The sequence below is a fragment of the Zootoca vivipara genome, chromosome 2, assembly GCF_965207765.1.
Source record: "Zootoca vivipara chromosome 2, rZooViv2.hap1.1, whole genome shotgun sequence".
In the NCBI taxonomy this organism is placed as follows: domain Eukaryota; kingdom Metazoa; phylum Chordata; class Lepidosauria; order Squamata; family Lacertidae; genus Zootoca; species Zootoca vivipara.
In genome coordinates, this window is record NC_142584.1 from 26,665,128 (window position 1) to 26,693,032 (window position 27,905).

At 46.2% G+C, this 27,905-nt stretch overlaps 2 protein-coding genes across 2 annotated transcripts in view; one reads left to right on the forward strand and one right to left on the reverse strand.

The window, feature by feature from the left end:
* Nucleotides 1-27,905, reverse strand: part of RPTOR (regulatory associated protein of MTOR complex 1) — a 386,906-nt gene that overhangs the window by 350,533 nt on the left and 8,468 nt on the right. The window lies entirely within an intron of this gene.
* NPTX1 (neuronal pentraxin 1) lies at nucleotides 489-10,721 on the forward strand. Its single transcript, XM_035104150.3, has 5 exons — nucleotides 489-1,018; nucleotides 1,395-1,602; nucleotides 2,609-2,853; nucleotides 3,961-4,140; nucleotides 6,431-10,721. Exons 1-5 carry the CDS (start codon nucleotides 506-508, stop codon nucleotides 6,650-6,652), a joined length of 1,368 nt encoding a protein of 455 aa, XP_034960041.1. The 5' UTR covers nucleotides 489-505; the 3' UTR covers nucleotides 6,653-10,721.

Genomic DNA, 27,905 nt, shown 5'->3' on the forward strand with positions numbered 1-27,905 from the left:
GCGTTCTCTACGCCTGCAGCCTTAAGTTCTGCTCCAGCGCGGCGCGAGCTACCGCGGACACGACCTTGCACACCCCTTCCTGCACTTAAGCACCCTGAAGGCACACGCGGCGCTTCTTCTCAGCATCGCTGCCAGCAGTGCCGAGGAGCGCTGCCTCTCTCTGCGCCGCACACGTGCATGCAAGCCTTACGCAGCGGCCACAGCGAAGGCTCTTCTCCCCTGTACTCCCTGGGCGCCCCCGCCCACCGCGGGCTCTCCCAGTGCACCGTTCCATTCACGACGCGAAGCGGAGGCGGCAGAGGCAATTACCAGGCCCCCTCGGTCAATTCCACCGGGACCCCTCAGCTTCCACTTTCGGCTGCCCGAAACAGGAAACAGGGCGCTCGCAAGGCAATTAAACAGGGATTCCACCCCACTATGACGTCAACGGGCTCGTAGCCCCTCCCGCGCGCTATAAAAGCAGCCCGCGTACCGCAGTCGGCTCAGCAGTTCGGCGGACAGTTCCATGGTGCTGAAAGTAACTCCAGCGTTCCGGGGCGCCGCGTCTGTTGGGAACTTTGCCCCGGCCATGTTTGCAGGGGTGCGGTGCAGCCTCGTGTTGGCCTCGTTCTTCTTTTTGAGAGGATGCGCCCAGAATTTCGGGCAGACCCGGTTTATCTGCACCTCGGTGCCGTTGGATACGGACATGTGCACTTCTTCTATGCAGAGCGGCGGCAGCACGGAAGACCTGAAGACCACCGTGCTACAGCTCCGGGAAACGGTGCTTCAGCAAAAGGAGACCATCATGAACCAAAAGGAAACCATCAGGGAACTAACCACGAAGCTGGGCAGGTGTGAGAGCCAGAGCTCGCTGGACACGGTCCCCAGTGAATCCAAAACGGGCGGGGGCTCCAACAGGAAGCAGACCGGCTCTTCGAAAAACACCATGGGGGATCTGTCCCGGACTCCGGCTGCCGAGACCTTGACCCAACTTGGGCAAACTTTGCAGTCGCTTAAAACAAGACTAGAAACCTTGGAGGTACAACTTTCTCCTTTCTGTTTTTCCTTAGAACTAGAAAAGGAGACACCGTCAGACGTGGCTTTGGGATGGCCAGCCCCTGCCGTCTTCGGTGTTGATTTAATGCTGCACCCTTTGCCCTGTTCCCGAGGTAAAATGTCTGCAGTGAAGTATTCTCTGCCACTTACCCCCCCCCCAACTCTCATACAGTAGGGTTTTGTGGCAGTTTGTGTGCTTCCCTTTGATAAATTGGTGCTCCTTTGCTTGGAAAGCTGTCCGTGAGTTTAGCTGCCAGGGTAGCAAACATCAGGATGAGTCTGTGGTAAATAATGCTGTGGTGTTAATTTGGTTTGCAACAATCCACTTACTCTCTTTGCTTCTCCCCCACCCCATGCAGCAATTCAGTAGGATGAATTCTTCCAGCCAGACCAATTCCCTGAAGGAGATACTCCAGAATAACATCGATGACTTAGAGAAGCAAGTCCTGTCCCGAATTAACAGCCTGGAAGAAGGCAAGTACAACCCTAAGAACGAGACTGAAGAAAGAGGAAAAATAGAAAGCACTTTAACTTCCCTTCACCAAAGGATCAGTGACCTAGAGAAAGGTAAAAAGAAGCTTGAGAAAAGCCTAGATTTAAATGATCAGCATTTTTTCACTGAATAATTACACATTTGGAGAAAAACAGCTCACCTTCGCCCCCCCCCACCTTACAAAGCAGTTCTCCCCCCTTCTGTTTAAAAGAGGTGAAGAAATGATTACTTTTCATTTAAATTATGAGCAAATGCAACTCTGATCCTCCCTGGAATTCATGGACAAAAGTGAGTGTGTCTGTGTGATTGTGTGTTTATGTGTAATGGGGAAGGACAGTAAATAGATAATATCTCGTTCTTCCAAAGTGGTATTGGTAAAGTAGGGAAGAACTACCTAATCTATGTTAGCAAAGTATCTTTGACTCAGCATACCTATGTAGAAAAAAATGCACCTTCAACTTGCTAACATAATTCATTCATCTATATGCATTGGGGTCTACCCTCTAAGTGACCTAGGACAAGCAGTTTAACATTTTCTTCCTCCTCTAAGCAATATGTGCATCTTAAACTTCAACAGAACCAGTTGTTGTGTCCAGTCAAATACTCTGCCCCTTGCCTTTTTCTGTGTTCATTAGCGCTTTTTAGCCTTATGGTTAAAAAATAAACAAAGGGGTGGGAGAGGAAAGGAGAGAAAAGACCCTATTCCCCAAGCGCTGTCCATGTGACTAGGATTAGAGTGCCGAAATGTGCTGGAGGGATTTAAACAGTGCCATCTTAAGGCTCATTATATAATGAAGACAGAGAGACAGAGAGAGAGAGGCAGACAGAGTTCTATGCAAAATTCCACTGACAGAGACTCAAGACCTTCCTGTACATTTTAGAATTACATCTATGCCATTATTTGAATAGGAGCACCCTATTGTGTGTGCAATCCTATTGCATAGCACAATCCTATGCATGTCTACTCAGAAGTAAGTCCCACTGAGCTCAATGGAACTTACTCCCAGGTAAGTGCATATATGATTGCAGCCTCAGTACCCTTCAAGACCTCTGACAAACACCCTCTCTATCTTCCCTCAGGCCAGAAAGACAATCGGCCAACAGATAAGTTTCAGCTGACTTTCCCCTTGAGAACCAACTATATGTATGCCAAGGTGAAGAAAAGCCTGCCAGAGATGTACGCCTTTACTATTTGCATGTGGATAAAATCGAATGCCTCCCCAGGTGTGGGCACACCCTTCTCTTATGCAGTACCTGGACAAGCCAATGAGCTAGTGCTTATTGAGTGGGGCAATAATCCCATGGAGATCCTTATCAATGATAAGGTAAGTGATCAGTGTTCTAATCCTTCAACTGCCATGCAATGATTTTAAGGGTAAGGAGGGGAGAAATGTATTAATTAATAAAACAAGCGGCAACAAAACCAGCATTTAACATAATGGCTAAATAATGAAAACTCTGCACCCTTTCTGCAAACACCTTGTAGCACCTTTTGCACATGGTGGGTATGTATTTGCAAACCACTGGTGCTGGTCGATACTGCAGCCAGAAGTATTGGAATTCAGTAGCTTTGCTTTCAAAGTGAAAACAAAGGAAGTGAGTTAAAGCCCCTCCAGGCTCCAACCCCCTTTTCTGGAGCAACTTAAATAAAGACACCCAGGGATCTCTGAAAAGAAAAAGAAAAAAAGAACTGGAGGAGCTTATATTTAGCTTGCCCTCCAGAGAAATAAGTGATTTTTTTTAGAAACCCCAGTTCCCCAATCCCTTCTCCGAAATTTAAGGTCATTATACAGCACTGTGTATGTTACCAGGCAGACATTCAATATTTTTCTTCTTGTGGCCCAAAATGAAATACAAATGCCATTAAAGAACAACCTTTATATATGCACAGTATTTATTTATTATTATTATTATTATTATTATTATTATTATTATATTTATTTAAAAACCCTAGCTTGTGTGACAGCACCTCCACATTTTGACAAGTGTGGTAGTTCCTTTTGTGTTGCATTTTTCAATGTGCATGCCATCCCAAGATATATTCCAGCACAAAGAATAATCCTTCTTGAGGTTTTCAGGGGAAAAGAAAATGAAGAACCCGACAAAAATGACCTAGTGTTTTCCAAAATGTAAAATAATAGAGATGTCATTTTAGAATCCTACTAATTGAAGTTAGGGTCAGAAAACCTGATCCTGTGTCCTTGAAGTTAAAATAAGCATTGTCATGGTCTCCGCTTACTGGAGTTTTTAGAATCTAGAATCTTTGCCACCCCATAAAATCTTCATCTCTCTATCAATGCGAATCAGAAGGTTCTGTGGTTCATGTGAAAATCAAATGTTTCTCTAGTATTACATAACAGAGCAGGTTCGGGAAGACCGCCAGCTTGGTGAAGTCTCTAGTACTATATGCAATCTCCCTCTTCTCTCACCAGGTAGCAAAGCTTCCTTTTGTCATTAACGATGGGAAATGGCACCATATCTGCATCACATGGACGACTCGGGATGGTGTCTGGGAGGCTTATCAAGATGGCACACAACGAGGCAATGGGGAAAACCTGGCCCCTTATCATCCTATCAAGCCACAAGGGGTCCTTGTTTTGGGACAGGAACAGGTAAGGTAGCATAGTGGTGGCAGCGGAGGAGGGAGGGGTGACCACTGGAATTTATCCATGTTCTGTACAAGGTTTGCAGCAATTTGATTAGAAAGACCGGTAGAGAAGGTGCTTAAGCATTATAAATAGTTAAAACCTGCAGATTGTGCTGCTCTGGATTAAGTTTAGTAGACCTAGATATTCCTCGGGGCACAGGAAGCTGCCAGAGTCAGACCATTGGGTCCATCTGACTCATGATTTTCAGCACTGGCTGGAAACTGCTCTGCAGGGTTTTGAGCAGGGATCTCTCCCAGCCATACCAGGAAATGCTGGGGATTGCAGCTTCACATGCTACATAGTAGCATCCGCCTTGTATTCTTGTTCAGCAGGTCTCATCATGCACCTGCTGGGGTCTCCAGTGCCAATGTAGCATGATTATGTCAACGTGCCACACTGGCATTCCATACCTTCTGAACCTACAGCATAAGGCTTTCTGCAGTGATAGTTTCATAGGCTGCCTGTCAGAGCCAGCATTGAGTACATTTGTTAGATGAATGCAAAGTGGTTCCGCCACGGGCAGTACAGGAAATTTGCCTCTTAAAAACAACAACAGTGGCAAAAATTTGATGAAGTTTCTTAGGCATCAGATAAGAACAGAAGGGGATTAAAGAGAGGGAGGGATAAGGGGGGGGGGAGACCAAATGGTATGGGGGTGGTGGTGAGAGAGTTCTAAAATGAGTAGGAGACACAGAAAATCACCAATCTGTTCCCTTTAGTCATGCACATTAAAGAACAATTGAACCAGGGGTTGCCAACATGGTGTCCCCACACATAGTGCTGGATTTTAGTGCCCATAATCCCTGACCACTGGTCATGCTGGCTGGAGCTGATGGGAATTGGAGTTTAGCAACATTTGGAGTGCACCACATTAGCTATCTCATGAACTACACATGTTTGCATACACAACCACTCATAATTTTAAAGGAATGGGGATTGATGTTCCCATGGAACAAATGGGATCTTCAGGGGACATAATAATTTTGACAGTGGTAGAGACAACAATGCTGCCTAACATCTACACCTGCACATGGATACACACACACACACACACACACACACACACACACAAGTTATAATTCAAATTTTACAGGGTGATATGCAAGTCGTGGAAAGGGTCCTGTCCTCCTTGCTTCTGTGTCTAAAGCTAACCAACTATTTCACACTGAATCACACACCACAGGGCATCTAAATTTCCTTCCTGCATTTCTCATAAAAACAAGCAGTTATTTCCCCCATCACTTATCGCACAAGTGACATAGATCAACTCTGCCTGCCAGTTACACAACATGCTCACTCAGATACATTGCCATAGTCAGAAAGCGAAAGCCATGGTATCCAATTATTCTGGTGCAGGCTTACACACACACACACACACACACACGTCTCAAGATGAAGGATCATAGCAAATCACCACGGCCCATTTCTTTAACGCCACTTGTCCCCTTCCTCTCTCAAAACAACATGCGAGGCCTTCATTTACATGTGCATACAAACTTACATTAAAAAATAAATCAATCTGTACTGCCGTTCAAAATTCTCAGAGTGCAATACACCACAGAATGAAAGAAGAATAGAAACACTGCAAAAATCAACACTACTAATTAGAGACAGAGTTACCCAGTAAAGGTAAAACTGCCTGGGAAAATTAGGAGATCTTTTCCTAGCACCTAGAAGGTAACAGAGCAGGCTGCAGGCAAGTCTCCCCGGGGAACAACTTCTATCTCCAGCCTCCTCCCTTCCATGCATACTGGCACTGCTGGAACCAAGGGCCTAAGTTTCTATTTTTGGAAGTTCCATCCATGAAAATTGCACTTAAAAGGCTGCACGTTGCATCCTCCTTATTGAACTTCTCTGGTGCAGTTTATTCCTGCTGACCTTTGCATGCTGCTACGGAAGCTTTCTGGCTCATTTCAAGTGTTTACTCTGTCAAGACTATAGGATCCCCAGTGTTGACTTACCTCTTGGGTCTTCTTCTTTTTTTAATACAATTTTTTTCAATGTGCATGCCACCCCAAGATATATTCTAGCACAGAGAGTTATCCTTCTTGAGGTTTTCAGGGGAAAAGAAAATGAATAACCCAACAAAAATGCCCTAGGGTTTTCCAAAATGTAAAATAATAGAGATGCCATTTTAGAAGCCTACTAATTCAAGTTAGGGTCAGAAAACTCTAACTTTTAGATAAGGATACATACTGCATATTTCCAGGGTGAGATGTTTTCAAATCTTTTATCTTCCATTTCTCTCTTCAAGGACACACTTGGAGGTGGATTTGATGCCACCCAGGCATTTGTGGGAGAACTAGCCCACTTCAACATCTGGGATCGAAAGCTCACCCCAGGGGAGATCTACAACCTGGCCACGTGCAGCACCAAAGCTCTGTCTGGTAGTGTCATAGCCTGGTCCGAGACCAACATTGAAATTTATGGTGGAGCCACCAAATGGACATTTGAAGCCTGCCGTCAGATCAACTAAAAAATGCTGCTCTTCCCCGCCCTTCCCATTCCAAATCCATTTAACCCTTGGTTAACAGACATTCTCCTCACCCAGGAATGAATTATGGACAAATTATTTCCTTTCTCTCTTCTGTCTTTCTTTTTAAAATTATCTTCTTTGTTTGTTCTAAAGAATCAATCACATTTTTTTTTTAAATCTAGGAGACTTGGGAGTTTTCCAGTCAACTCTAAGGCAACCTGGGACTTTGCAACCTTACAATTTTGAAGAGAGGGTTCATTGTCCCCCACCCCCCTCTCTCACTCCCTCTTTTGTCCCTTTCTCCTTTGGATCGAGACTTTATCTTTTTTCCCCATTTTGCTTTATGAAGTCTCGTCATGAATGGTCTGATTTTTCTGGCTTGCCAACTTTGTTTCAATGCCTGAGTGCCTTTGGGCTGGTGCGACTCTTTCAGCACATTTGTCTTCATTTGCATATACTTTTTAAAGGATATCTCTATATTCCTACTCTATGTCTTTTAAGCAGCCAGTCACCTGTGGGCAGATATTTATTTTTTATTACGAATTATTCTCTGAGTGATAGGAGGATAAACGCTTATGAGAGACGCATGATGGTGGCTAGACTAGGAGATTGAGGGGTGGGGGGGTAGGACTGTTCTCTGAAATTCTTCAGGTCCCTCATTGCTCCCCCACCAATTGTGTAAACCTCTGGCTATGGCCAGAGCAAACAGAGCCATCTTTGCCCCCCAAGGGTACATGTGAGACTCAGGAGCATTGCCAGCTCAAGGATCCTAGACGACTTGTCCAGATCCTTGGTCATTTGTAGGAGCAGCTGGCTCCTACCTATTTTAATGGAGCTGCAGAGCAGCTCCCTTCCCTTGTCTGCCTTCATTTTGCTGTATAGCCTAAAGGATCTGCCTCTGGTAGCCATCACAAAGCCTATGCGTAGTCCAGAAAACCTTCCTTCCACCACAGGCATTGATTACTGCTTCTCCCCAAACTCTGTGACCCAAAGATGGCAGGAAATCACCTGATCCATCCCCTTACCTCTCCCTTCCTGGTTCCACAGCAGGCTCCTACTTGCCTTCCCCTCCAAAGGTAATGCATCCTGGGCCTTTTCCCAGAAAACTTGTCTTGAAGATGGGACTATTTTCTTATGACTTTATGAGGCGTTCCCAAACCCTTACCAATGCTCCTTTACTCTCACTAAGAGCCATAAACCTGAAGGGCTGGGGTAGGGGGGAGTTTTAGTGGTAGTCGGATGCAAAGCATGTGGTTGCAGTCCGATTTCCATGGCCATACCGCTGAGCTGAGATTTTTGCCTTTTAAATACAAATTGGGTTCACTGCAGGTGGCAGGATGTATAGCGCAAGGAGCCTTGGCCTGCCCTGTGCTTATTGGACCCAATGAGATTTGAGGTATACTTCACTTTCATAAAGGTTCATAGCTCTTCCTTTGTGAAAGGAATAAGGAACTGCTTGAGAGAGGTTTTAAGCAAATGTGTCAAGAAACTGAATAAAGGGCAAATCCTGGTTTTGCTCCAAAGCCCCAGGGAATTAAGAAGCTGTGACCTCTCCATGCATCTGTTTTGCCCAATAACCAGAAACAGAGCCTGCACTATGTTTTTTTTACAGTATTTTAAAAAAAGAACAGCACAAGGGATACCTAAGAGACTGTATGGATGTGTCGAGCCTTCAGATAAACCTCTGCAAAAAGGCAAAATGTGCATTTCTTATCGTGCTATAGACGGAGATGTTTGCATCATGAAGGGCACCAACTATTTTAGGAAGCTGGGAAGGTGTAGTGGTTGGCCTTTCTTGTGAGGATTGTGTTTTGGTTAGATAAGAGTGCCTATTTTACCACCTTTAGTGATAATGGGTTGCATAGTGCTCTTTATAGATTCCGTCCTAGTTTATGGTACCCTTAGATTTCCTGCAGGCTTATAGGGAAGGCAAGGGGTGTACTGTCGTTTCTTGCATGTTTTCAGTAGGTGCCTCAATCGTGTTTTACCTGGTCTAATGCTTGCCTGCTTGCATGGGCTAATGCAGAGCTGTGGGGGTTTGCTGAGTGATAGTTCATGCTTTAAAAACAATTCAAAAACTAAAGTCATCCAAGCACGATAGTATAGGTCAGGCATGGCTGGAAAAAGGTGGCTAATGATACAGCATTCTTCCCCGTGATAAACAGCACTACACATTTTTGTATTAGAGAAGAGAAGAGGAGCCACCAGTTAAAATATTGGTAACTTTAAAAGAAATCAATCCATGGGAACTGCTCCACTCAGCTTTGTCTTTTCCTATAAGTCCTGGAGAAGCCAGAGCTCTTAATCCAGTAGTTGTGCTGTCCTAAAAAAGCAGCTATAGGAGCTGTTCTTTAAGCATTTCTTTAAGCAACGTACACTGTGCTGCTGAATCAGTCCTGTTGATGTTTACCAACCTGGATGTACTTGGAGCTGTCCCTTCAGCACCACCATGGGTGGGTATTTTCCATGCCAGACTCCCTGGGAGCTGTCCGTTCAGCACCAAGGCTGCTCTAGCGAGCGCAGAATAAATAGCTGATCCAGCCAAACTCAAGCCTACTGCTTAATACGATTGATGTTCCCTCTTGCACTGAATAATACATGCCTCTCTCAGGTAATGCCCTTTTATAAAAAACACACATACAAGTAAAGAGCACTGCACAGGCAGTGCATGTGTTTGCCTAAAGACTGTCTGACAGTTCCCAAAGGCCTCCTTCTAAAGGAGGTGTTTTCACTGACCATTTACACAGGTGTAGTTCCACTGAAGAATATAAGGTCACGCCAGTTTAGGTAATCAGCAAAGCATTCTCTGGCAAGCAGTCCTAAACATGGGTAACTTAGAAGACCTATTCACTTCCCTAGGACTTAACTTACAACCAGTGTATAGAAATCACAGCTCAAATGTGATATTAGTTGAATCAGCATTTTCTCTCCCTTGAAGGGTTAGCTACTCTTTGAAATGTCAAGCCTTTCTGCTTTTGTAAAACAAAATACACACAAATTATTTCTCTTGTTGTAAAAGGAGTTTACTACCAAGAAAGGTATTTTTTATTAGAAAAGAATATATGTAGAAAAACAGGTATTCCCTGAAAAAATACTTTTGAGCTACAGATGAAGGATAAAAGGATGATAAAACCTATTTTGAGATAAATAGTATTTTATATGGTTTCTTTTTTAAGAAAAAGAATTTCTGGTTTGTACTAATAGCCATCACCCCTTTAAATGACCTCACCCTCTCTCATCCCAGTCAATGAGTTTTTCTTGGCTGTGAGTGAAAAGGGAGGTGTGAAGGATAGAATTTGTGAGGCTCACTGAGCCATTCTGACCAACCCTAAAGCTGTGGCAAATGAATATGCACCATGTATGGGCATGTAATAAGCAGTTCAAGGTCGATGTTGCACTATTGAAAGGTTGGTGCTCATCAGATATTGAAGTGGGTCATGTGACCACCCTATGAAATCACAATGCTAAAGCACTAGGAGAGGGGGTGGAAATCTATCTAAACATAATCAACACAAACCCAGCCTAGTTATATTATTTTTAAATCTTGGCTCAGGGCAGCATATTTTAAGCAGTGCTCTTTAAAAGCAAAACCAACCAATCCCAACAAAACTCTACCTTATAAGATCGATCTGCTAACGACCCTTATTGGAAACCTTCTTGTAACTAATAATGAATGTTAAGTGTGAACTAATGAAGGGGGGGAAAACATGTCAAGGTAAATAAATCCAGTCCAAATTGTGCAGGATTTGCCAAAATAAAAAATAAAAAAGGGTGATAGTGATACAATTGTATATACTGTACAGCGTGAAAGAGGATAAATGTTTCTTGAGTTGTCATTCTGTTAACCAAAGCTGTATATTTTTCCTATTTCTTGCTATCAGTCTTTACTGAGTTTTTGAATGAGTTGATGTTATATCTTACATCCACAGTCCACATCAGCAATTCTTAAAATGCACTGTTTCTACTGGTTCTTCATGCTGTTTTTTTCCCTTTCCTTTTTTCATTTTAATGCTTAAACTACATGAATTGTCGAATTTATTTTTACACAATAAAGAGTGATGAAAGACAACAGGGCTGCAGTCATTTCCCCCACCAAACTTTCCTCTCCCAGAAAGGACCCCAGTACAGCCAGGAACTCCCAAAGTCAGGTCCACTTGGGAAGAAGCAGGTCTTGTGCTGCTGAGTCGGCGGCAGCAGCAGCAGAGATCTTACACCTGCACCCCCTAGGAATACAGCACAGATTGTGGCCTGCTGCCACGGTTCTGCAAAACCAGTCCTGAAAACAACTGCATATGCTCTCTGGCCAAATGAACCAGCTGACCATTGCCTGTGGTAATCTCCCTTTTCCTGCCAGTTCTTCTGTCTAAACAATTAGGGTTGCCAGCTTTTGCTGCTTTGGGATGCCCAGTTTTGCTTTCATCTCTATCCAGCTGATCTCCTGCACATACCTCTTACTTGTTTTTATCTGGCCCAACCCTATATTGGGATAAGAGGACCGAGCAACATATCTATTCTCATCCCCCGTCTCAATGCCTTGAACCCTTTACAGAAGAAGAAGAAGAAGAAGAAGAAGAAGAAGAAGAAGAAGAAGAAGAAGAAGAAGAAGAAGAAGAAGAAGAAGAAGAAGAAGGAAGAAGGAAGAAGGAGGAGGAGGAGGAGGAGGAGGAGAAGAAGAAGAAGAGGAGGAGGAGGAGGAGGAGGAGGAGGAGGAGGAGGAGGAGGAGGAGGAGGAGGAGGAGGAGTTTGGATTTGATATCCCGCTTTATCACTACCCGAAGGAGTCTCAAAGCGGCTAACATTCTCCTTTCCCTTCCTCCCACACAACAGACACCCTGTGAGGCGTGTGGGGCTGAGAGACTTCAAAGAAGTGTGACTAGCCCAAGGTAACCCAGCAGCTGCGTGTGGATGAGCGGAGACGCGAACCCGGTTCCCCAGACTACGAGTCTACCGCTCTTAACCACTACACCACACTGGCTCTCCAGTGTAAGCAAACTGGTTGATCCCTTGGAGCTTGTCTCATGCAGCTTGCCCCTGTTCTTGACTTCTTTCACTGGCACTGGTATTTCAAGAGACCAGAGGGACAAAGCAAGAGGGGTGAACTAGCATTTCAGTGATGATATTGTGTATCTCCCTCTCAGCAGTAAATAGAGACTAGGAGATGCAAGTGAGGGAACGCCAAAGAAGTGGGTGGGATCTCCAAGTGTGATTTAGGACAGCTATGGTCATGCTACACCAGGGGTCCCCAGACTTACCGGGCTTTGGGCCGGTGCCTGCCGCGCCGATCGTGCGGTGGGCCGGAGGGCGGGGGAGTGCACGCCCGTGCACATGCGCGCACACACTTACTGGCGCACTGGCGATCTTCCAAATCGGGAAAAAATCACCGAAAATCGCTTGTGCGCATGCGTATGGGCCTCCCCCAACCGGAAAGTGCACCGGAAATGACCTCTTCTGGGTCGGGAGAGGCCCATACGCATGCGCACAAAGGATTTTCGGCGATTTTTTCCCGATTTGGAAGATCGCCGCCGCGCTGCGCGCCATAAGATCGGGCGGCGGCAGCGGGCGGCGGGGGTCGTCGTGGGCCGGATTGGGAGGCCAATTGGGCCGCATCCGGCCCCCGGGCCGTAGTCTGGGGACCCCTGTGCTACACAGACAAGCCCTAGTCCTATTATGTCCCTGAGAGCCCCAGAGACTCCAAATCAACTTCCACTTTGGCAGATCCAGTTAATGACATCTCTGAAAAGTCACCTCCCGTCTCTCTCTTTCATCCCTGCCTTCTGGTTGTCAGGGAAACAGCATCTTGGAACCTGGCTCTCCTTCATTATGTGCCTGTGACCCTAACGTAAAGCCTCTACTCTCTAAGAGAGCTTGATGTCAGAGTTTGCCCTATTTCTTTTTTTAAATGGTTCTATGCACATCACTCACTAAGGAGGAGGGATTTCGGTGGAGCGAGAGGAAGGGAGAAGGCCTCTTATTCTTAGGAAGCTGATTTTGCTTCAGAAGAGCTACCGGTAAGCAAAGCAGTGTATATTTCTTTCCCGAGGAATAATTCCAAACAAATCTGCAAATGCTTGGAGCACATGCAGCCAGAATTTCAGCAACAGGTGCAAATTTAATTTATTTACAATATTTGTATGCTGTCCAACAACAAATGTTCTCTGAGCGGTTGACAGGGAGCTTAAAACCAGCAAAAGGAAAATGCCAAGCACAACATAAAAGCAAATTAAATAAAGCTACCAGCACTAAAACATTAATACAATGCAGCATAAGAAAACACACACAAAGATTAAAACACCCGGGCGAATAAAAAGGTCTTCACCTGCAACCAAAAATTAAAACCTGGATGCCAGCAAGCCTACCTGTGGAGGGCAGTGCCTATGAGGATGAAATGGCAGTGATAGCCAATGTGGTACCCTCCAGGTATTGTTGAATTACAACTCCCACCAGCTCCAGGAAGCATGGCCAATACTCAGGTATGATGGGAGTTGTCCAACATCTGGAGGGTACATCCCTAGTTGAAAGAAGTAGCCAGTGTTGTCAGCTTCCTCCCTTCGGTGAAAGGAAGATAGGGAATGTACTCAGGGAAAGGAAAGGAAGATAAGGAATGTACTCAGTCCTACTCAGTTCCAATTATTACATCCGCTAATAGAGGTTGTGCAAGTCATTCACCCAATAATAATGGGTTAACAGAGAGAAACTGAACGTTCAGCAAAGGGATGGAAGACCTCCCCAGAAAACAACTTTGAGAAAGTGGATTCCTGTGACTTCTGCCCAGTATGTAGCTGTCTTGAGCTCTCTGTAACCGGAGAATGTTTGCTTTATTAGCAAAAAGGAGCAACTTTCCTTCCTTGGCACCACTTTAGCATATGCTTCTGCTGCTCAAGAACCAGAAGGACTGAAGACCATAGAGGATGGAACAGAGGAGTTTGCAGTGTTCACCATTTCCAGGATATAGTGGTTTGGGCACATTTTTTGTTTCACCTTGGGGCTTGCAATGCCAACTGAGTGGCACACTCAGTGGATGTTGGGTGTGTTTGTCAACTCCATTAATCACACAGTTATTTCACATGAGAAGCTGGGCGGCCAGGTGAACAGTGCTGGCCTGCAACAGGGAACTGGCATGTAATTGAGAGTACGTGATCAGTCAGGCCACCTAATATTTTGAACACAACCTTCTCTTGACATGCTTTCCTGAATGCATACATATATTGAAGATGTGGCAAGATTTTAGTTTTACAGGGGAGCTTGTGCCTCTGGGTAAAAACACAAGTATGATTCCAATGATATGATATGCTTTTTCAGTATCAGTGATGCCTTACATTTCTTGATGGTGCCAAAGAATGAAAGGATTGGTGTGTCACTTTAATGATTCCAATTGCTCCCCCCCCCTTTTGGACCATACCTTACAACTGAGATAGAAGACTCAAGCATGTTGTAATAGTGATTCATGAGATACTAGGACCTATGGGACCAAAAGCAGATGGCAATCGTGAGAAGGAGAAATGAATGTGAGCAATCCCCTCTGCTTTTTTAAAGGCATTTACAGACATGCTTAAAGGTAATGCAGACACAAAACAATTTACAGACAAATATAATATCCACATCTCAATGGCTCCCTCTAAGCTGTGCTCTAAATTGAGCACAATTCAAAGTGTTGGTGCTGACTTTTTAAACCCTACAGACAGGAGCGTAGAAAGAGGGGGGTGATAGGGGCGCTCCACCCCGGACAGCGCGATCCCGAGGGCGCCATCGCGGCTGCCTCCCCGCCCGCACGGGGAGCCCCGCCCCCAGAACGCATGCCATCCCCGCCCCTGCCTGCTCTCCGCCCCCGGTGCCAGAGCATGAAGCTCCGCCACTGCCTACAGAGCCTTGGCCCCGTATACCTGAAGGCGCGTCTCTACCGTCATTGTTCAGCCTGGACACTGAGGTCCAGCTCCGAGGGTCCCTCACTGTGAGAAGTTACAGGGAACCAGCCAGAAGACCTTCTCAGTAATGGCACCCTCCCTGTGGAACGCCCTCCCATCAGATGTCAAGGGGATGGATGACAATACAACTTTTAGAAGACACCTGTAGGCAGCCCTGTATAGGGAAGTTTTTAATGTTTGGTGTTTTATGTGTGTTGGAAGCTGCCCGGGGTGGCTGGGGCAACCAGCCGGATGGGCAGGGTATAAATAATAAAATTATCATTAATAATAATAGCCAACTCAAGTGGTAAGTGCTGATAGGACTGGAGCCACTGAGGGACAACAGAGATGTATCAGCATGCTTAGGGGAACCCCAAGGTTTGTGGAAGTAGATTTACAGAACAAAACTCACAAGGGGGCAACTTCCCGCCCCCAGCCCGGTCCAAAAGGGGACTGGGCATGCTTAGGCAAGTAGGAATGTATCAGAAAACTTGGAGGAGGGCATGGTTGACTGGAACTATGAGCAGGCACCCTCCTGCTCAGATGTGACAGTGTACTGCAACATTTTGCTGCAGGTTCCCGTGGTAATCCTTCAGAAATACACAGCTCAATACAAAACATGTTTACTGAGAAGTAATCCCCGGCGTTTCAGTGGGGCTTACTCCAAGGTAAGGGTGCACAGAGTTCCAGCTGAACCACTGTTGCTGCTTCTCTCACACAAACATTTATGGCCAAACAGGGCCTCAAAAAGATATATTTTTAAATAATAATTTTTAAAGTACAGTTTCTAAGGGCAGTCTTTTCATGACCAGAAGGAGTGGTTACTATTGCAACTAAAATGCTATTTTTATGTGGCAAAATGCAGAGCTTACGGTACTTTGTGTTTCTGACAAAGCTCCCATCCGCCTTCTCTTCTGCCACCGCCACCGCCACCACGCCTGTTTGCTCTTTCCATACAACGGTGTCTGGCTTCCAACCAGATGATTCTCTCTCTCTCTCTCTCTCTCTCTCTCTCTCTCTCTCTCTCTCTCTCTCTCTCTCTCTCTCCTCCCCCCAGTTTCTGTGGGTGTGGAGAGAGAGAGAGAGAGAGAGTTGTTTTTGTTGCATCCCAGTGTTCCATCTGCTGGGAAAGAATGCCAGCCATAGGCACCACAACAGAAGTCATCCTATGATGCTTCAAAAGTGCACTCTTAGCCTAGCACTGACAAGTGTTACTATGATGAAAAGCATGCCGTCTTCATCCCATGGACTAATACAGAGATAGGAAAGCCCCTCGCCCCCCCCTAGAGGTCCACATTCCTGTGGACTACTGCAATACACTCTACGTGGGGCTACCTGTGAAGGTGACGTGGAAACTGCAATTAATCCAGAATGCGGCAGCTAGACTGGTGACTGGGAGCGGCCGCTGAGACCACATAACACCGGTCCTAAGAGACCTACATTGGCTCCCAGTACGTTTCCGAGCACAATTCAAAGTGTTGGTGCTGACCTAAATGGCCTCGGTCCTATATACCTGAAGGAGCGTCTCCACCCCCATCGTTCAGCCCGGACACTGAGATCCAGCGCCGAGGGCCTTCTGGCAGTTCCCTCGCTGCGAGAAGCCAAGTTACAGGGAACCAGGCAGAGGGCCTTCTTGGTAGTGGCGCCCGCCCTGTGGAACACCCTTCTATCGGAGGTCAAGGAGATAAACAACTACCTGATATTTAGAAAACACCTAAAGGCAGCCCTGTTTAGGGAAGTTTTTAATCCGTGATATTTTAATGTATTTTGGTATTTATTGGAAGCCGCCCAGAGTGGCTGGGGAAACCCAGCCAGATAGGCGGGGTATAAATAATAATTATAATTATAATTATAATTATACATTGGGGGTCACATGCTAGTAGTGGCCAGCGTCAGAGCCAATGATGGGTTGAAACAGAGACAAAAGTGTTCTGGATTAATTAATCCATGCTTCAGTTTTCACCAAGGGACCCAGGTGGCGCTGTGGTTAAACCACTGAGCCTAGGGCTTGCTGACCAGAAGGTCGGCGGTTCGAATCCCTGTGACGGGGTGAGCTCCCGTTGCTTGGTCCCAGCTCCTGCCAACCTAGCAGTTCGAAAGCACGTCAAAATGCAAGTAGATAAATAGGAACCGCTACAGCGGGAAGGTAAACGACGTTTCCATGTGCTGCTCTGGTTTGCCAGAAGCGGCTTTGTCATGCTGGCCACATGACCTGGAAGCTATACGCCGGCTCCCTCGGCCAATAATGCGAGATGAGCGCGCAACCCCAGAGTCGGTCACGACTGGACCTAATGGTCAGGGGTCCCTTTACCTTTACCTTTACCTCAGATTAGAATTTTCCAATACTACGCAGGGTTGCTCAGAAGCAAGCATTAATGGGTTTGGTGGGTCATTTTCAAATACGTATACAAATGTTTGTTTGATTTTTAGTACAATAGACCAATACAACTACTATTCTGGAAAGCAAGTGAAAGCAGTTCCTGACTTTAATGTGCAATGCATAAATGCATATGCATGCACGCACATATACCCTGTTTCCCCTATTTAAGACGTAGTCATAAAATAAGCCATAGCAGGATTTTTAAGCATTCAAGGAATATAAGCCATACCCCGAAAATAAGACATAGTGATAGGCGTATCAGCAATGCCAGCCGCGGCAAGAGGAGGAGGAAAAAAATAAGACATCCCCTGAAAATAAGCCATAATGGGGTTTTTTTGAGGAAAAATAAATATAAGACGGTGTCTTATTTTCGGAGAAATACAGGTAGCAGAAACCTAACTACCGGTATTTGTTCTCAAACAGCCAGGAGAGGGGTTCTTTCTTTCAAGTCATGGAACCAGGAAATGAATTTTCAGAAATCGATTACCGTAATTTTTACTACCCCAAAAAATACTGTCCCTCCCAATTGTTTGGAAACTATGTAGAAAGAAAGAGGAACACTTTAAAAAAGCTGGGAGAGATAAGGAGGAAATGAATAGGACAGAGAGAACTCTTGTGGGATGGAAGGGGGCAGCTTTAGGTGGAATTAGCAATTGCATAAAATGAGGCTGGGGCTGCAAGTTGAACTATGGGCTGGATTCAACTAACCCAGTGGGCCAGCAGAAGTCTGCACAAGGGCTCCTGCTAGCACCGTGGAGCTTCCCCCCAACCCCCCCCAGTTCCTCAGCCCCCAATCCACTCTGAAAGGTTGGAAGAGCCCCCCCCCCAGAACAGGGCACAGGGAGAGGAGAGAGGAGAGCATTCCATCTGGCCAGCAGAAATGCTTGCACTGATGGAACAACCGTGATAGCATTACATTGGATCCCACCCAGTGAAATTTGTTATTGCAAGATGTGGTTATGACCACCAACTTAGATGACTTTCAAAGAGGTGGAGACCTATCATGAAGAAGCAGTTAGGGAACAGATAAAACTGCATGCTGGCCATTTTGTTTCTCACTGGCAGGAAATAAAAAGTTGTGGCCTAAATGTTTGTGTGTGTTGGATGATTTTAGTTTTTTTTTTTTAAAAACTATATATCTCACATTTGAATGAATAGGCCACTTGTGTACACATTAAATACATTACTTTGAAATATTGAGGTCCTTCTAATATATACCCCAAGCCTTCCCTTCCTCATCTACTTACTACCGGTAGCTATTTCACTTCTGTCCTGTCTTTTCATATTTCCTCCATGAAGTTCCTTTCCTTCCACTTCACCCAGATATATGCACAGCACTCATTACACTGTTATCAGACCCCAGACTCTTTTTCCCTATAGTCAGGTTGCGTGACACTATTTCCCAATTATTTCAGTGCAAAACCATACTACACTTTGACTCCCATGCCACTCATTCAAATGAGCAGAGCCTGAACATCCAGAATTCACAATGACGTTCTCATCACCAGTGTAAAAATATAGATTTCTTGCTGCCTTGGAGAAGAACAGACACCATGCCACTAAGATGAAATGACTCGATTGGCATAGTGAAGCTTGGAACTGAGAGTGCTTTCTCACATCATGAAAATGGGATTCATTCAAAACTGGGACCTTTAAGCTTTGCAAAATGTGTAAGAGTTAATCAGTCCACAGGCTGGGTATGTTCCCTGTATATTCTTCTAAATGACTGTATGTATGCCACAACAAAAGATAAAAACTCTCGTTTCCTAGTAATCACCAGCTGTATAGGAAGGTTTCATGACAATCTAAATGGAACACTTGCTGATCATCCTGTCTCCTGCCCACATCACATCTGATGATTGGTGTTTTATGAGTCAGATGGAGTGTGCTATCTTCACGACCCCAGAAGCGATACCTGGAAGGTGTCACCAAGTATTTAGATTGTATTTTTTAGCACCTCAAAATGCAACCGAATACTGACATGTTCAAAAGGCTCATGCAATGCTGTTTCTCCTCAAAATTATTTATTCCATTTTGACATACTACTACTACTACTAATAATAATAATAATAATAATAATTTATTATTTATACCCTGCCCATCTGGCTGGGTTCCCCCAGCCACTCTGGGCGGCTTCCAACAAAACATTAAAATATAGAAATCCATCAAACATTAAAAGCTTCCCTAAACATGCCAACAAGTCTTAGGAAACAAGCCTGAAAGTCAAAATGCTTGGGAGCCACAGATCTAGCAGACTGATTCATGAAACATAGTTACTGGAATGTGCTATTCCATTTAATTTTTTGCTCAAGACTCCTGCCAGTAACTCTTACTTTGGATCTAAGGAACTTTTCCCTCACATTCTCTCGCTCTCTCCAGCATTCATTTACACTTATTTCCCCAGTGCATGATTGTAGCTTTCTGAGCATCCACAAGCATGCTCAACTATGTGATACTTTCTGCTAGGAAGGAGCTATAGAATCAGAGGTGGAAGGGATTTAATCAAGTCCATTCCCCTGTCACACATATGAACGTGTTTAAAGCTACCTTTGTCGATGTACCTTCAGCTTCAGACTTGAACATATGGCTTGAAATGGTATGATCCAGTCCAGTTATACTGCTACTATCTAAACTAATCTAGCCGTAAACTTGTCTAGCCTGCTCTTCTACCGTAGTGTTGATTGTACCACATTCCTAAGCAACCCATTCCAATGTACAGTACCTCCACTCTTAACAGGGAGTCCATTTCCCCTCACATCCAGGCTAAATGTAACACTTTGAGACCATTATTTCTTCCCTTGTCTATTTTAGACAAGGAGAACAGTGGATAGTCTATACAAAACCCAGCTTTTCCATGTTCTTGCTTACTCCTCTCCGTGGGTATTCTCAAAGACCTTTCCACCAGCACTGGATATCTGGAGGAAACTCTCCCTGCAGTGGGCAAACTTGATCAGGCTTGGGACTTGACTTGCTACTGAATTTTGCCTCAAGCAAAGTTTCAAGGTAGCTTTGAAGGTTCCTCTTCAGGAGAAACACAAGAGGGATTTCAAGGAAAGCTAAACAAAGAAGAATCTCAATAGGACTAGCATTGTTTCTCAGAGGTGGCGAGGGTGGCATCCTCACATCCATAAACACCTTCCCCTGAATTTGCTCATTCCATCCTTTGTTTTCCTTTGCTTCTCTCATCCCTGACCTTCCTCTGTCTATATGCTCACCCTTTAGACTGCAAGCTCTTTGGGTCACTGAACTGCAAGCTCTTGGGTCTCAATTTACTTATACTGTGCTGTGTTCCTGTACATTACACTAAAACAGCACACTTCCAGGCGAATTGATAATATGACAAAATAAGCAAGCAAAGCCTGTGTAGGCAGAGGGTGGGGTTGCCATTAGGATCCCATCAGGTATTACAGTGGTACCTCTACTTACGAATGACTCGACTTACGAATGTTTCTACTTACGAAGAAGCTCCGTCTGTCATCTTGGATGCTGTTTAGATAGGATTTTTTCTACCTACAAATTTTTAGATAGGGTTGCTTCGACTTACAAATTTTTTCTCCCAATGCATTACTACGGGATTCGACTTACAAATTTTTTCTACTTACAAATGTGCATTTGGAACGCATTAAATTTGTAAGTAGAGGTACCACTGTATTGGCTATTGGGGCTGGTTCAACTGGGTTCCTAAGCACAACCTCCCCAGGGAAGCAGCCAATGCAATTATTTGGTGATGCAGGCGGTGGCAATTGCAGGCTTTGTTGCTATCAGCAGTTATCAGCCTATTGTCACTAGTCCTCAACAAGCACGCTGTCCTTCCATCTGCATAGAGGGAAGGCAGTATTACTGTGCCTCATCCATTTCCCCAGTTGTCAGAGGAGCCGAGATTTCTACACCATGATGATGAGAAATATATCAAGAATGCTTTGATGGTGTTTCCTGCTTGGCAGGGGGTTGGACTGGATGGCCCTTGTGGTCTCTTCCAACTCTATGATTCTATTATTCTCAATGTTTGGGATATGGGATGGCTTTTCACTCTGGAAGGAAGCGGGCAAGCAAGGAGGAGGAATTAGTATGGAATTGAGTGGCAAAGAAGAGGAGAAGGTTTGGGGAATGCTTTGAAGAGGGGGTTCTTTTCATGTTTTGGCTTTCTTCCCTTTGTTCCCTTCCCTCCCATTACCTTCGTCTACAAGAGTAGCACGACTCGCCTAGCAGCTCAAATAATACTCCCCCCCCCAACCTCTTACATCAATATTGTTATGTTTTATACAATAGCACCAGCTGGTAGGCAGCCATCATATACAGTTATAGGCATCGGTAGGAATCACTTGCAGTATGCAAACACCTTGCCATTAATCGGTGAAGCTTGGACGCTCAAAATCAGTGTGAGTAAAGGCCACTGCATTTGCAGGAGTGTCACCAGGGCAGAGGGTCCAGGAGCTCTTTCAGAAGAATGAGCAGGACAGCTCCCAAATGCAGCAGGGCCTACATTTTGAAATGAGGTAAGACAAGTAACATCTGAAAAGCCTCTCCTCCCAGGCCCATAAGACCATTAAGTCCAAAGCCTAACATTTCCTAAGTGCACTGCTGGGTATATGACCAGAAGGCAGGGTGCAGACCAGCAGAGGGCCTCTGTTGAATAAGCTATAGGGCAGATGATTACCTGACGCTCTCCCTTCCTTCCACAGCAACAAGCAATAAGAAAACCAGGAAAACATCCTTGTCAGAGCCATAGGGCTTTTAAGAAAGAGAGGGAGGGAGGGAATTTTACTCTCCAGAGCTAAAGCCCATTAAATCTGGGGATGGCAGAGCAGATGGAAGGCTTCGGTTGAGTGAGGACAAGACCCAAGACTTGGGGGGAAGGGTCAAAGGAACAGACAGACTCTTAAGAGCCAGGGATTTAGTCTGACCTGACTCCCTTTCCTTGGCAGCCCATATGGGAAAAAATAACATTTCCGCAGTACGGATTGAATTTTACTGTTAGACTGAGGAAAATTAACCAGAATTGAAAGGGAAACTGATTTTTCTATCCCTCAAAATATTATAATTTGGTAATAAAACAGTTTCTTATGAATATGGAATTTTTAAAAGAAAGCAAAACTTGTGGTGAAATACCAGAATCAGCCCACTTATCTTTCTTTTTTTTTCTTTCTTTTTGATTGGTCTCATTGTATGCCAGGGTCTTATCAGCAAATGACAATTTACCAACCAATCATAAATTACATAACACTTGTTATGGAGCTTGAGGGATTTCAATAGGATTTTCCCCTCCAGGCAATCTGAAGAATTCTGACATAGCAAACCTACTATAATGACACGTCAAGATTTTTTTTTTTTTAATGGTAAGGTTCTAATGGGAAAGTTTTCCAGAAGTTTGTCTAATCACTTAGCGGAGAGGTTAACTGGAAATGTTATATTTATAATAGTTTTTTCCTTCAGCATATATATGTTCTGTCTTAAATAAAATGAAGCTGTCTTTACAAAGGTCAAGGTAACTTACTAATCAATCATAGGCAAACCTACATTCTCAAGGATTTAAGAGAAGCCCCTAAGTATTATGTATACTCAGTCTTTCAAATTCCAGTTCCTCAGCCCCAGCCAAGCTATTTAAAATTCTGTTCAAAGTGTTGTCTATTGAACAGACATAATTAAGGCACACTGATATCTATGATTTATCTGAAGTACAAATGAATAAAGTTTATTGTGTAAGTCCGTAGATCATTCCAGGACATACAAAGAACCAAAACTTTCATAAAAGCGTAGTAGTTACATAAAATATATACATATCCTTAAAATAAACAGAGCTTTGTTTAAAAAGAAACAGAGGTGTGTGTGTGTGTGTGCGCGCGCGCACACACACACACACACACACACACACAGGGAGATGACATGAGAAGATGTGGGATAACTGGCCTCATATAACCAACATGCATGAAAGGGTTAATACCATAGAGTAAGCTGTCTTGCCAGGGTTAGCTATGTCTACTTCCCCTCACCTTGGGATGAACTAGAGAAGCTCATGGCGTGAAGAGGTTTGAGCTGGTTGCTGAGAGACCAGCAACTTTTGGACTGTCTCTTCTTGAACTGTTTCCATCCCAGCCGGTCATTAGAACTTGTATATGAATTTGCTTATTTCCTCGTCCATCCCAATCAACAGTCCTTTTGTGCTGTGTCTTTTTAGACTGTAAGCCTGAGGGCAGGGACAGGCTTGTGATTTGTAAGCTGCTTTGGAAGCTGGGTTTTGTTTTTGTTTTTTGTTTTGGCTGAAGAATGGGATTCAATAAATAAATAAATATCCCTCCTTTAATAGCTGCTTCGATGGACACCATTTAGCAGAAGCTGCCCTTCCACCACATGAGAGCATTAATGGGAGATGGAGGCAGATGAAGATGATGGAATTTATGGAACTGGCTGAGATGACCGGACGAATCCGCAACCAGGGAGAAGAAGCGATGGAAGAAGAATGGAAAGATTTTAAATTGTATTAAAAAAAATATGCTAAAGTAATATTTTAGATTAGAAATTAAGTTACAATTAAAACTGTGGAACATGTGAAGATGTTATTTACAGGGAAAGAAGGAATTTTTATAAGGTGAATACTCTGATATAGAATTTGCTAATTAAGAATTGTATATAAGAATCACAGGAACGGGAACCCGAGGAGGTCCCAAATCTACAATGTGAGGAGATAAGATATAATGTTTTATATGTTTTTGTTTTTTGTCTTCTTTTTGTATTTGTATTTTTCTTTTTATCTTGCTTTTTCCTTATTGTTTTTAGTGGTTTGTTAATCTTTTTTCTTTTCTGGAAAATAAAATATTATTAATTTTTTTTAAAAAAAGAGCATTAATGGGAGATGGAGAGACTGAGCTATTAAAGGCAGAGGGAGACCATTTGAGGCCAGGAGGTGGCAAATCTAACTGCACCGGTTTTGACTTGATGAGTTTGCACAATAGACCCTACCGTGTTTCCCCTTTTTTAAGACGTAATCATAAAGTAAGCCATGGCAGGATTTTTAAACATTTGCGAAATATAAGACATACCCCGAAAATAAGGCATACCTCCATGCCATATGGAGCGAGACCGCCAAGCGCCCCAGCCAGCCAGCGGGACTCAGAATGTCGGCTGCAGCAGCAGCAGGAGACCTGATGGCTCGGTGCCTGGAGCCAGAACTGACGGCTGCAGCGTGGAGCGTGCCAAGTTCTCCGCAGCACCAAACGGTTGGAGCGCCCTGCCGGGCTGGGCAAGCACCCCAGCCAGCGGCCTCCGCCTGGCCCAGCCAAGGAGACCTGCCTCGCCGCCACCCAGAACCGGCAGTTGCAGCGTGGAGCGCACCGAGCGCTCCGGAGCGCCGAGCGCTTGGAGCGCTCTGTCGGGCCGGGCGGAGCGCCTGAGCCAGCGGCCTCCGCCTGGCCCCACCAAGGAGACCTGCCTCCCCGCTGCCCAGAACCGACGGCTGCAGCGCTGAACGCTTGGAGCGCCAAGCATTTGGAGCGCCGGCCGGGCGGAGCACCTAAGCCAGCGGCCTCCGCCTGGCCCAGCCGAGGAGACCTGCCTCGCTGCCACCCAGAACTGGCAGCTGCAGCGTGGAGCGCACCGAGCGCTCCGGAGCGCCGAGCGCTCTGTCGGGCCGGGTGGAGCGCCTGAGTTAGCGGCCTCCACCTGGCCCCACCGAGGAGGTCTGCCTCCCCGCCGCCCAGAACCGGCGGCTGCAGCGTGGAACACAGCAAGTGCTCCGGAGCGCCGAGCGCTTGGAGCGCTCTGTCGGGCCAGGCGGAGCGCCTGAGTTAGCGGCCTCCGCCTGGCCCCGCCGAGGAGGTCTGCCTCCCCGCCGCCCAGAACCGGGGGCTGCAGCGTGGAACACAGCAAGTGCTCTGGAGCGCCGAGCGCTTGGAGCGCTCTGTCGGTCCGGGCGGAGTGCCTGAGTTAGCGGCCTCCGCCTGGCCCCGCCGAGGAGGTCTGCCTCCCCACCGCCCAGAACCGGCGGCTGCAGTGTGGAACACAGCAAGTGCTCCGGAGCGCACCGAGCGCTTGGAGCGCTCTGTCGGGCCGGGCGGAGCGCCTGAGCCAGCGGCCTCCGCCTGGCCCCACCAAGGAGACCTGCCTCCCCGCTGCCCAGAACCGACGGCTGCAGCGCTGAACGCTTGGAGCGCCAAGCACTTGGAGCGCCGGCCGGGCGGAGCACCTAAGCCAGCGGCCTCCGCCTGGCCCAGCCGAGGAGACCTGCCTCGCTGCCACCCAGAACTGGCAGCTGCAGCGTGGAGCGCACCGAGCGCTCCGGAGCGCCGAGCGCTCTGTCGGGCCGGGTGGAGCGCCTGAGTTAGCGGCCTCCGCCTGGCCCCACCGAGGAGGTCTGCCTCCCCGCCGCCCAGAACCGGCGGCTGCAGCGTGGAGCACAGCAAGTGCTCCGGAGCACCGAGCGCTTGGAGCCCTCTGTCGGGCCGGGCGGAGTGCCTGAGTTAGCGGCCTCCGCCTGGCCCCGCCGAGGAGGTCTGCCTCCCCGCCGCCCAGAACCGGCGGCTGCAGCGTGGAACACAGCAAGTGCTCTGGAGCGCCGAGCGCTTGGAGCGCTCTGTCGGTCCGGGCGGAGTGCCTGAGTTAGCGGCCTCCGCCTGGCCCCGCCGAGGAGGTCTGCCTCCCCACCGCCCAGAACCGGCGGCTGCAGCGTGGAACACAGTAAGTGCTCCGGAGCGCCGAGCGCTTGGAGCGCTCTGTCGGGCCGGGCGGAGCGCCTGAGTTAGCAGCCTCCGCCTGGCCCCGCCGAGGAGGTCTGCCTCCCCGCCGCCCGAACTGGCGGCTGCAGCATGGAGCACGCCAAGCGCTCCGCAACGCCAAGTGCTTAGAGCGCCTTGCCGGGCCGGGCGGAGTGCCTGAGCCTGTGTTCTCCGGATCGGCAGAAATCAGGGGACTGGGTGGGAGGGCGACTGCAGTATCCGGAGGGCTGGGGAGTTGCTCTAGGACTTCTCTCCCTCCCTCCTTCTCCGTCTCTTTCCCCTCTCATCAGACACTCATGTGCTGCATCTGCATTGGGATAACTTGATGGTAGAATTTGGGCTAGATGACAGGTAATTTTTTTAAAAAAGACACCCCACCGAAAATAAGACACCCTGTGTTTTTTTGAGAAAAAAAAGTTATAAGACGGTGTCTTAAAAAAGGGGAAACACGGTAGTTCTGTGCTACTGGCTGTTACAGCCTGCCAGTACCTGGCTGCTGCTGCTGGGAAAAGGAACAGGAGCAGCATCTGAGGGCTGCTTCACACATCGCCGATTTCCAGCAAAGGATGTATTTCTCTGCAGGGAAATAGCATAAAGCCTGCAAGCAGCTCATAAAGTGCAGCAGCGCTATTGCAGAAAGCAAATGTACATACTTCTGGGAAGCAGCCATAACGGCTGGTGGCCCCCAGACTTCTTGGGGTGCTTGGAGGTCAAAAGGACATGGCCGTGTTGTCCTGCTTTTCTCCCCATCCTCATCCCTTGCAAAGATAACTGTGAACATTTAAGCACTGCAGTTCAGTTAGCAGCTAACCAAATTGAAAAGTGTCTTATATTGGTTCAAAAAGAGTCTCTTCTGTCACAGAATGGCTCCCCTTTTCAGAGGGGGGGGCCCCCGCGTTACAGGAGAGTAATTAGTGGTGAGTCATAATACAAGCAACGTGCTACAAGGCTTGAAGTCCTTAAGACACAGGCATGATACAATATAAGCAGTATTAGGGTGGCACCTTGAAATTCAGGTTACAGGTAAAGAAGATGGCGGTACTTGCTACCGAGTTTTGGTGCACATGACAACTCCTAAATTGTTCCCACTGCGAACTCACAATTCCTGCCCCCCCCCCCCGGTATGTGCCCTTTACCCTAAACTTTGGAGTTTCAGTGGACAGAAAGCCCCAGCTTGTTAAGATCCATACTATTTAAGCAGGGTTAGGTAACCATCACATTTCAGCCGCAAGCACAGCACCTCTTGCCAGTTTCTCTTGCTCAAAAGCTAATGAGAAGCTACAAGGCCTGCAAAATTGCTGGCCTTTCCTGCCATAACTCATTGCCTGTGACATGACTGACCTCATCGCAGGGGCCTGACACTTGGCAAGGGACTAATTACTGAGCTAGGGACTGTGAGGGAGCTTGGTGAAGGAAGCGCCGGAAGATGGGTAGAGGAGTAGGGCAACGCTAGGAGGAGAATACATTAAGTTCAAGAGAGGAAGTTTCCTCCAACTAAACTTCTTCCCTCCTCCAGGATTGGCAATCACAGGTCCCCTATTCTCCAACTGCAGAAATACCGTAGGAGTCATAAGGCATCTAAAACACCATCTAGTCCTCATCCATTCTTCTTCTCTGACAAGCATCAGTAATGCATTTTCTTATTGCCTCTGCATTTGTCATGACATTAAAGTGAAGCCAACATTTCAGAAAACCTCTTCCCATCCTAAGGCTCTTGGTGACTAGGCTATTCTCCCGATACTGATATGCTGAAAGCTTTTTAACTCTCTGCAGCTTGAAAATTTGTTATTATCTATACAGGCTGGGTCATTACTTGATGATAGCAGTTCTTCATGAACAAGCCATCACAAATCATATACCCCAGAGAAAACATCATAATGCAGAGCTTTCCAAACTTTTCATGTTGGTGACACCCATTTTAGACATGCATCATTTTGTGACACAGTAATTTTGTTTTACTAGCAAACCAGAGGTTAAACTAACCCCTTTCCAGCCCCGGGAGGAGCACGGGGAGCGTTCACGTGAAACATCTACACACTGCAGCCAACACACTGACATGTTACAACACACAGTTTGGAAATCTCCACCATAATGCTTTTCCGGTGGAATAAGTTTACATTGGAGGTGAAAATCACTAAATGATGAGTCAGCAATATATGAGCATGTCTGAACCAGCTTTATGTGTAGTTTTATAGTGTAAGTAAGCCTTTGGAAACAATACAAAACATACACAATCTTCTTCAATCTTCCATAGCTGGACCTAA

What these genes read in the sequence shown, in the direction of transcription:
- NPTX1 (XM_035104150.3), top strand. Translation starts at nt 506, where the DNA reads ATGGTGCTGAAAGTAACTCCAGCGTTCCGGGGCGCCGCGTCTGTTGGG. An exon ending in CAAGACTAGAAACCTTGGAG is followed by an intron (nt 1,019 to 1,394) that starts GTACAACTTTCT and finishes CACCCCATGCAG; the next exon opens with CAATTCAGTAGGATGAATTC. An exon ending in TTGTTTTGGGACAGGAACAG is followed by an intron (nt 4,141 to 6,430) that starts GTAAGGTAGCAT and finishes TCTCTCTTCAAG; the next exon opens with GACACACTTGGAGGTGGATT.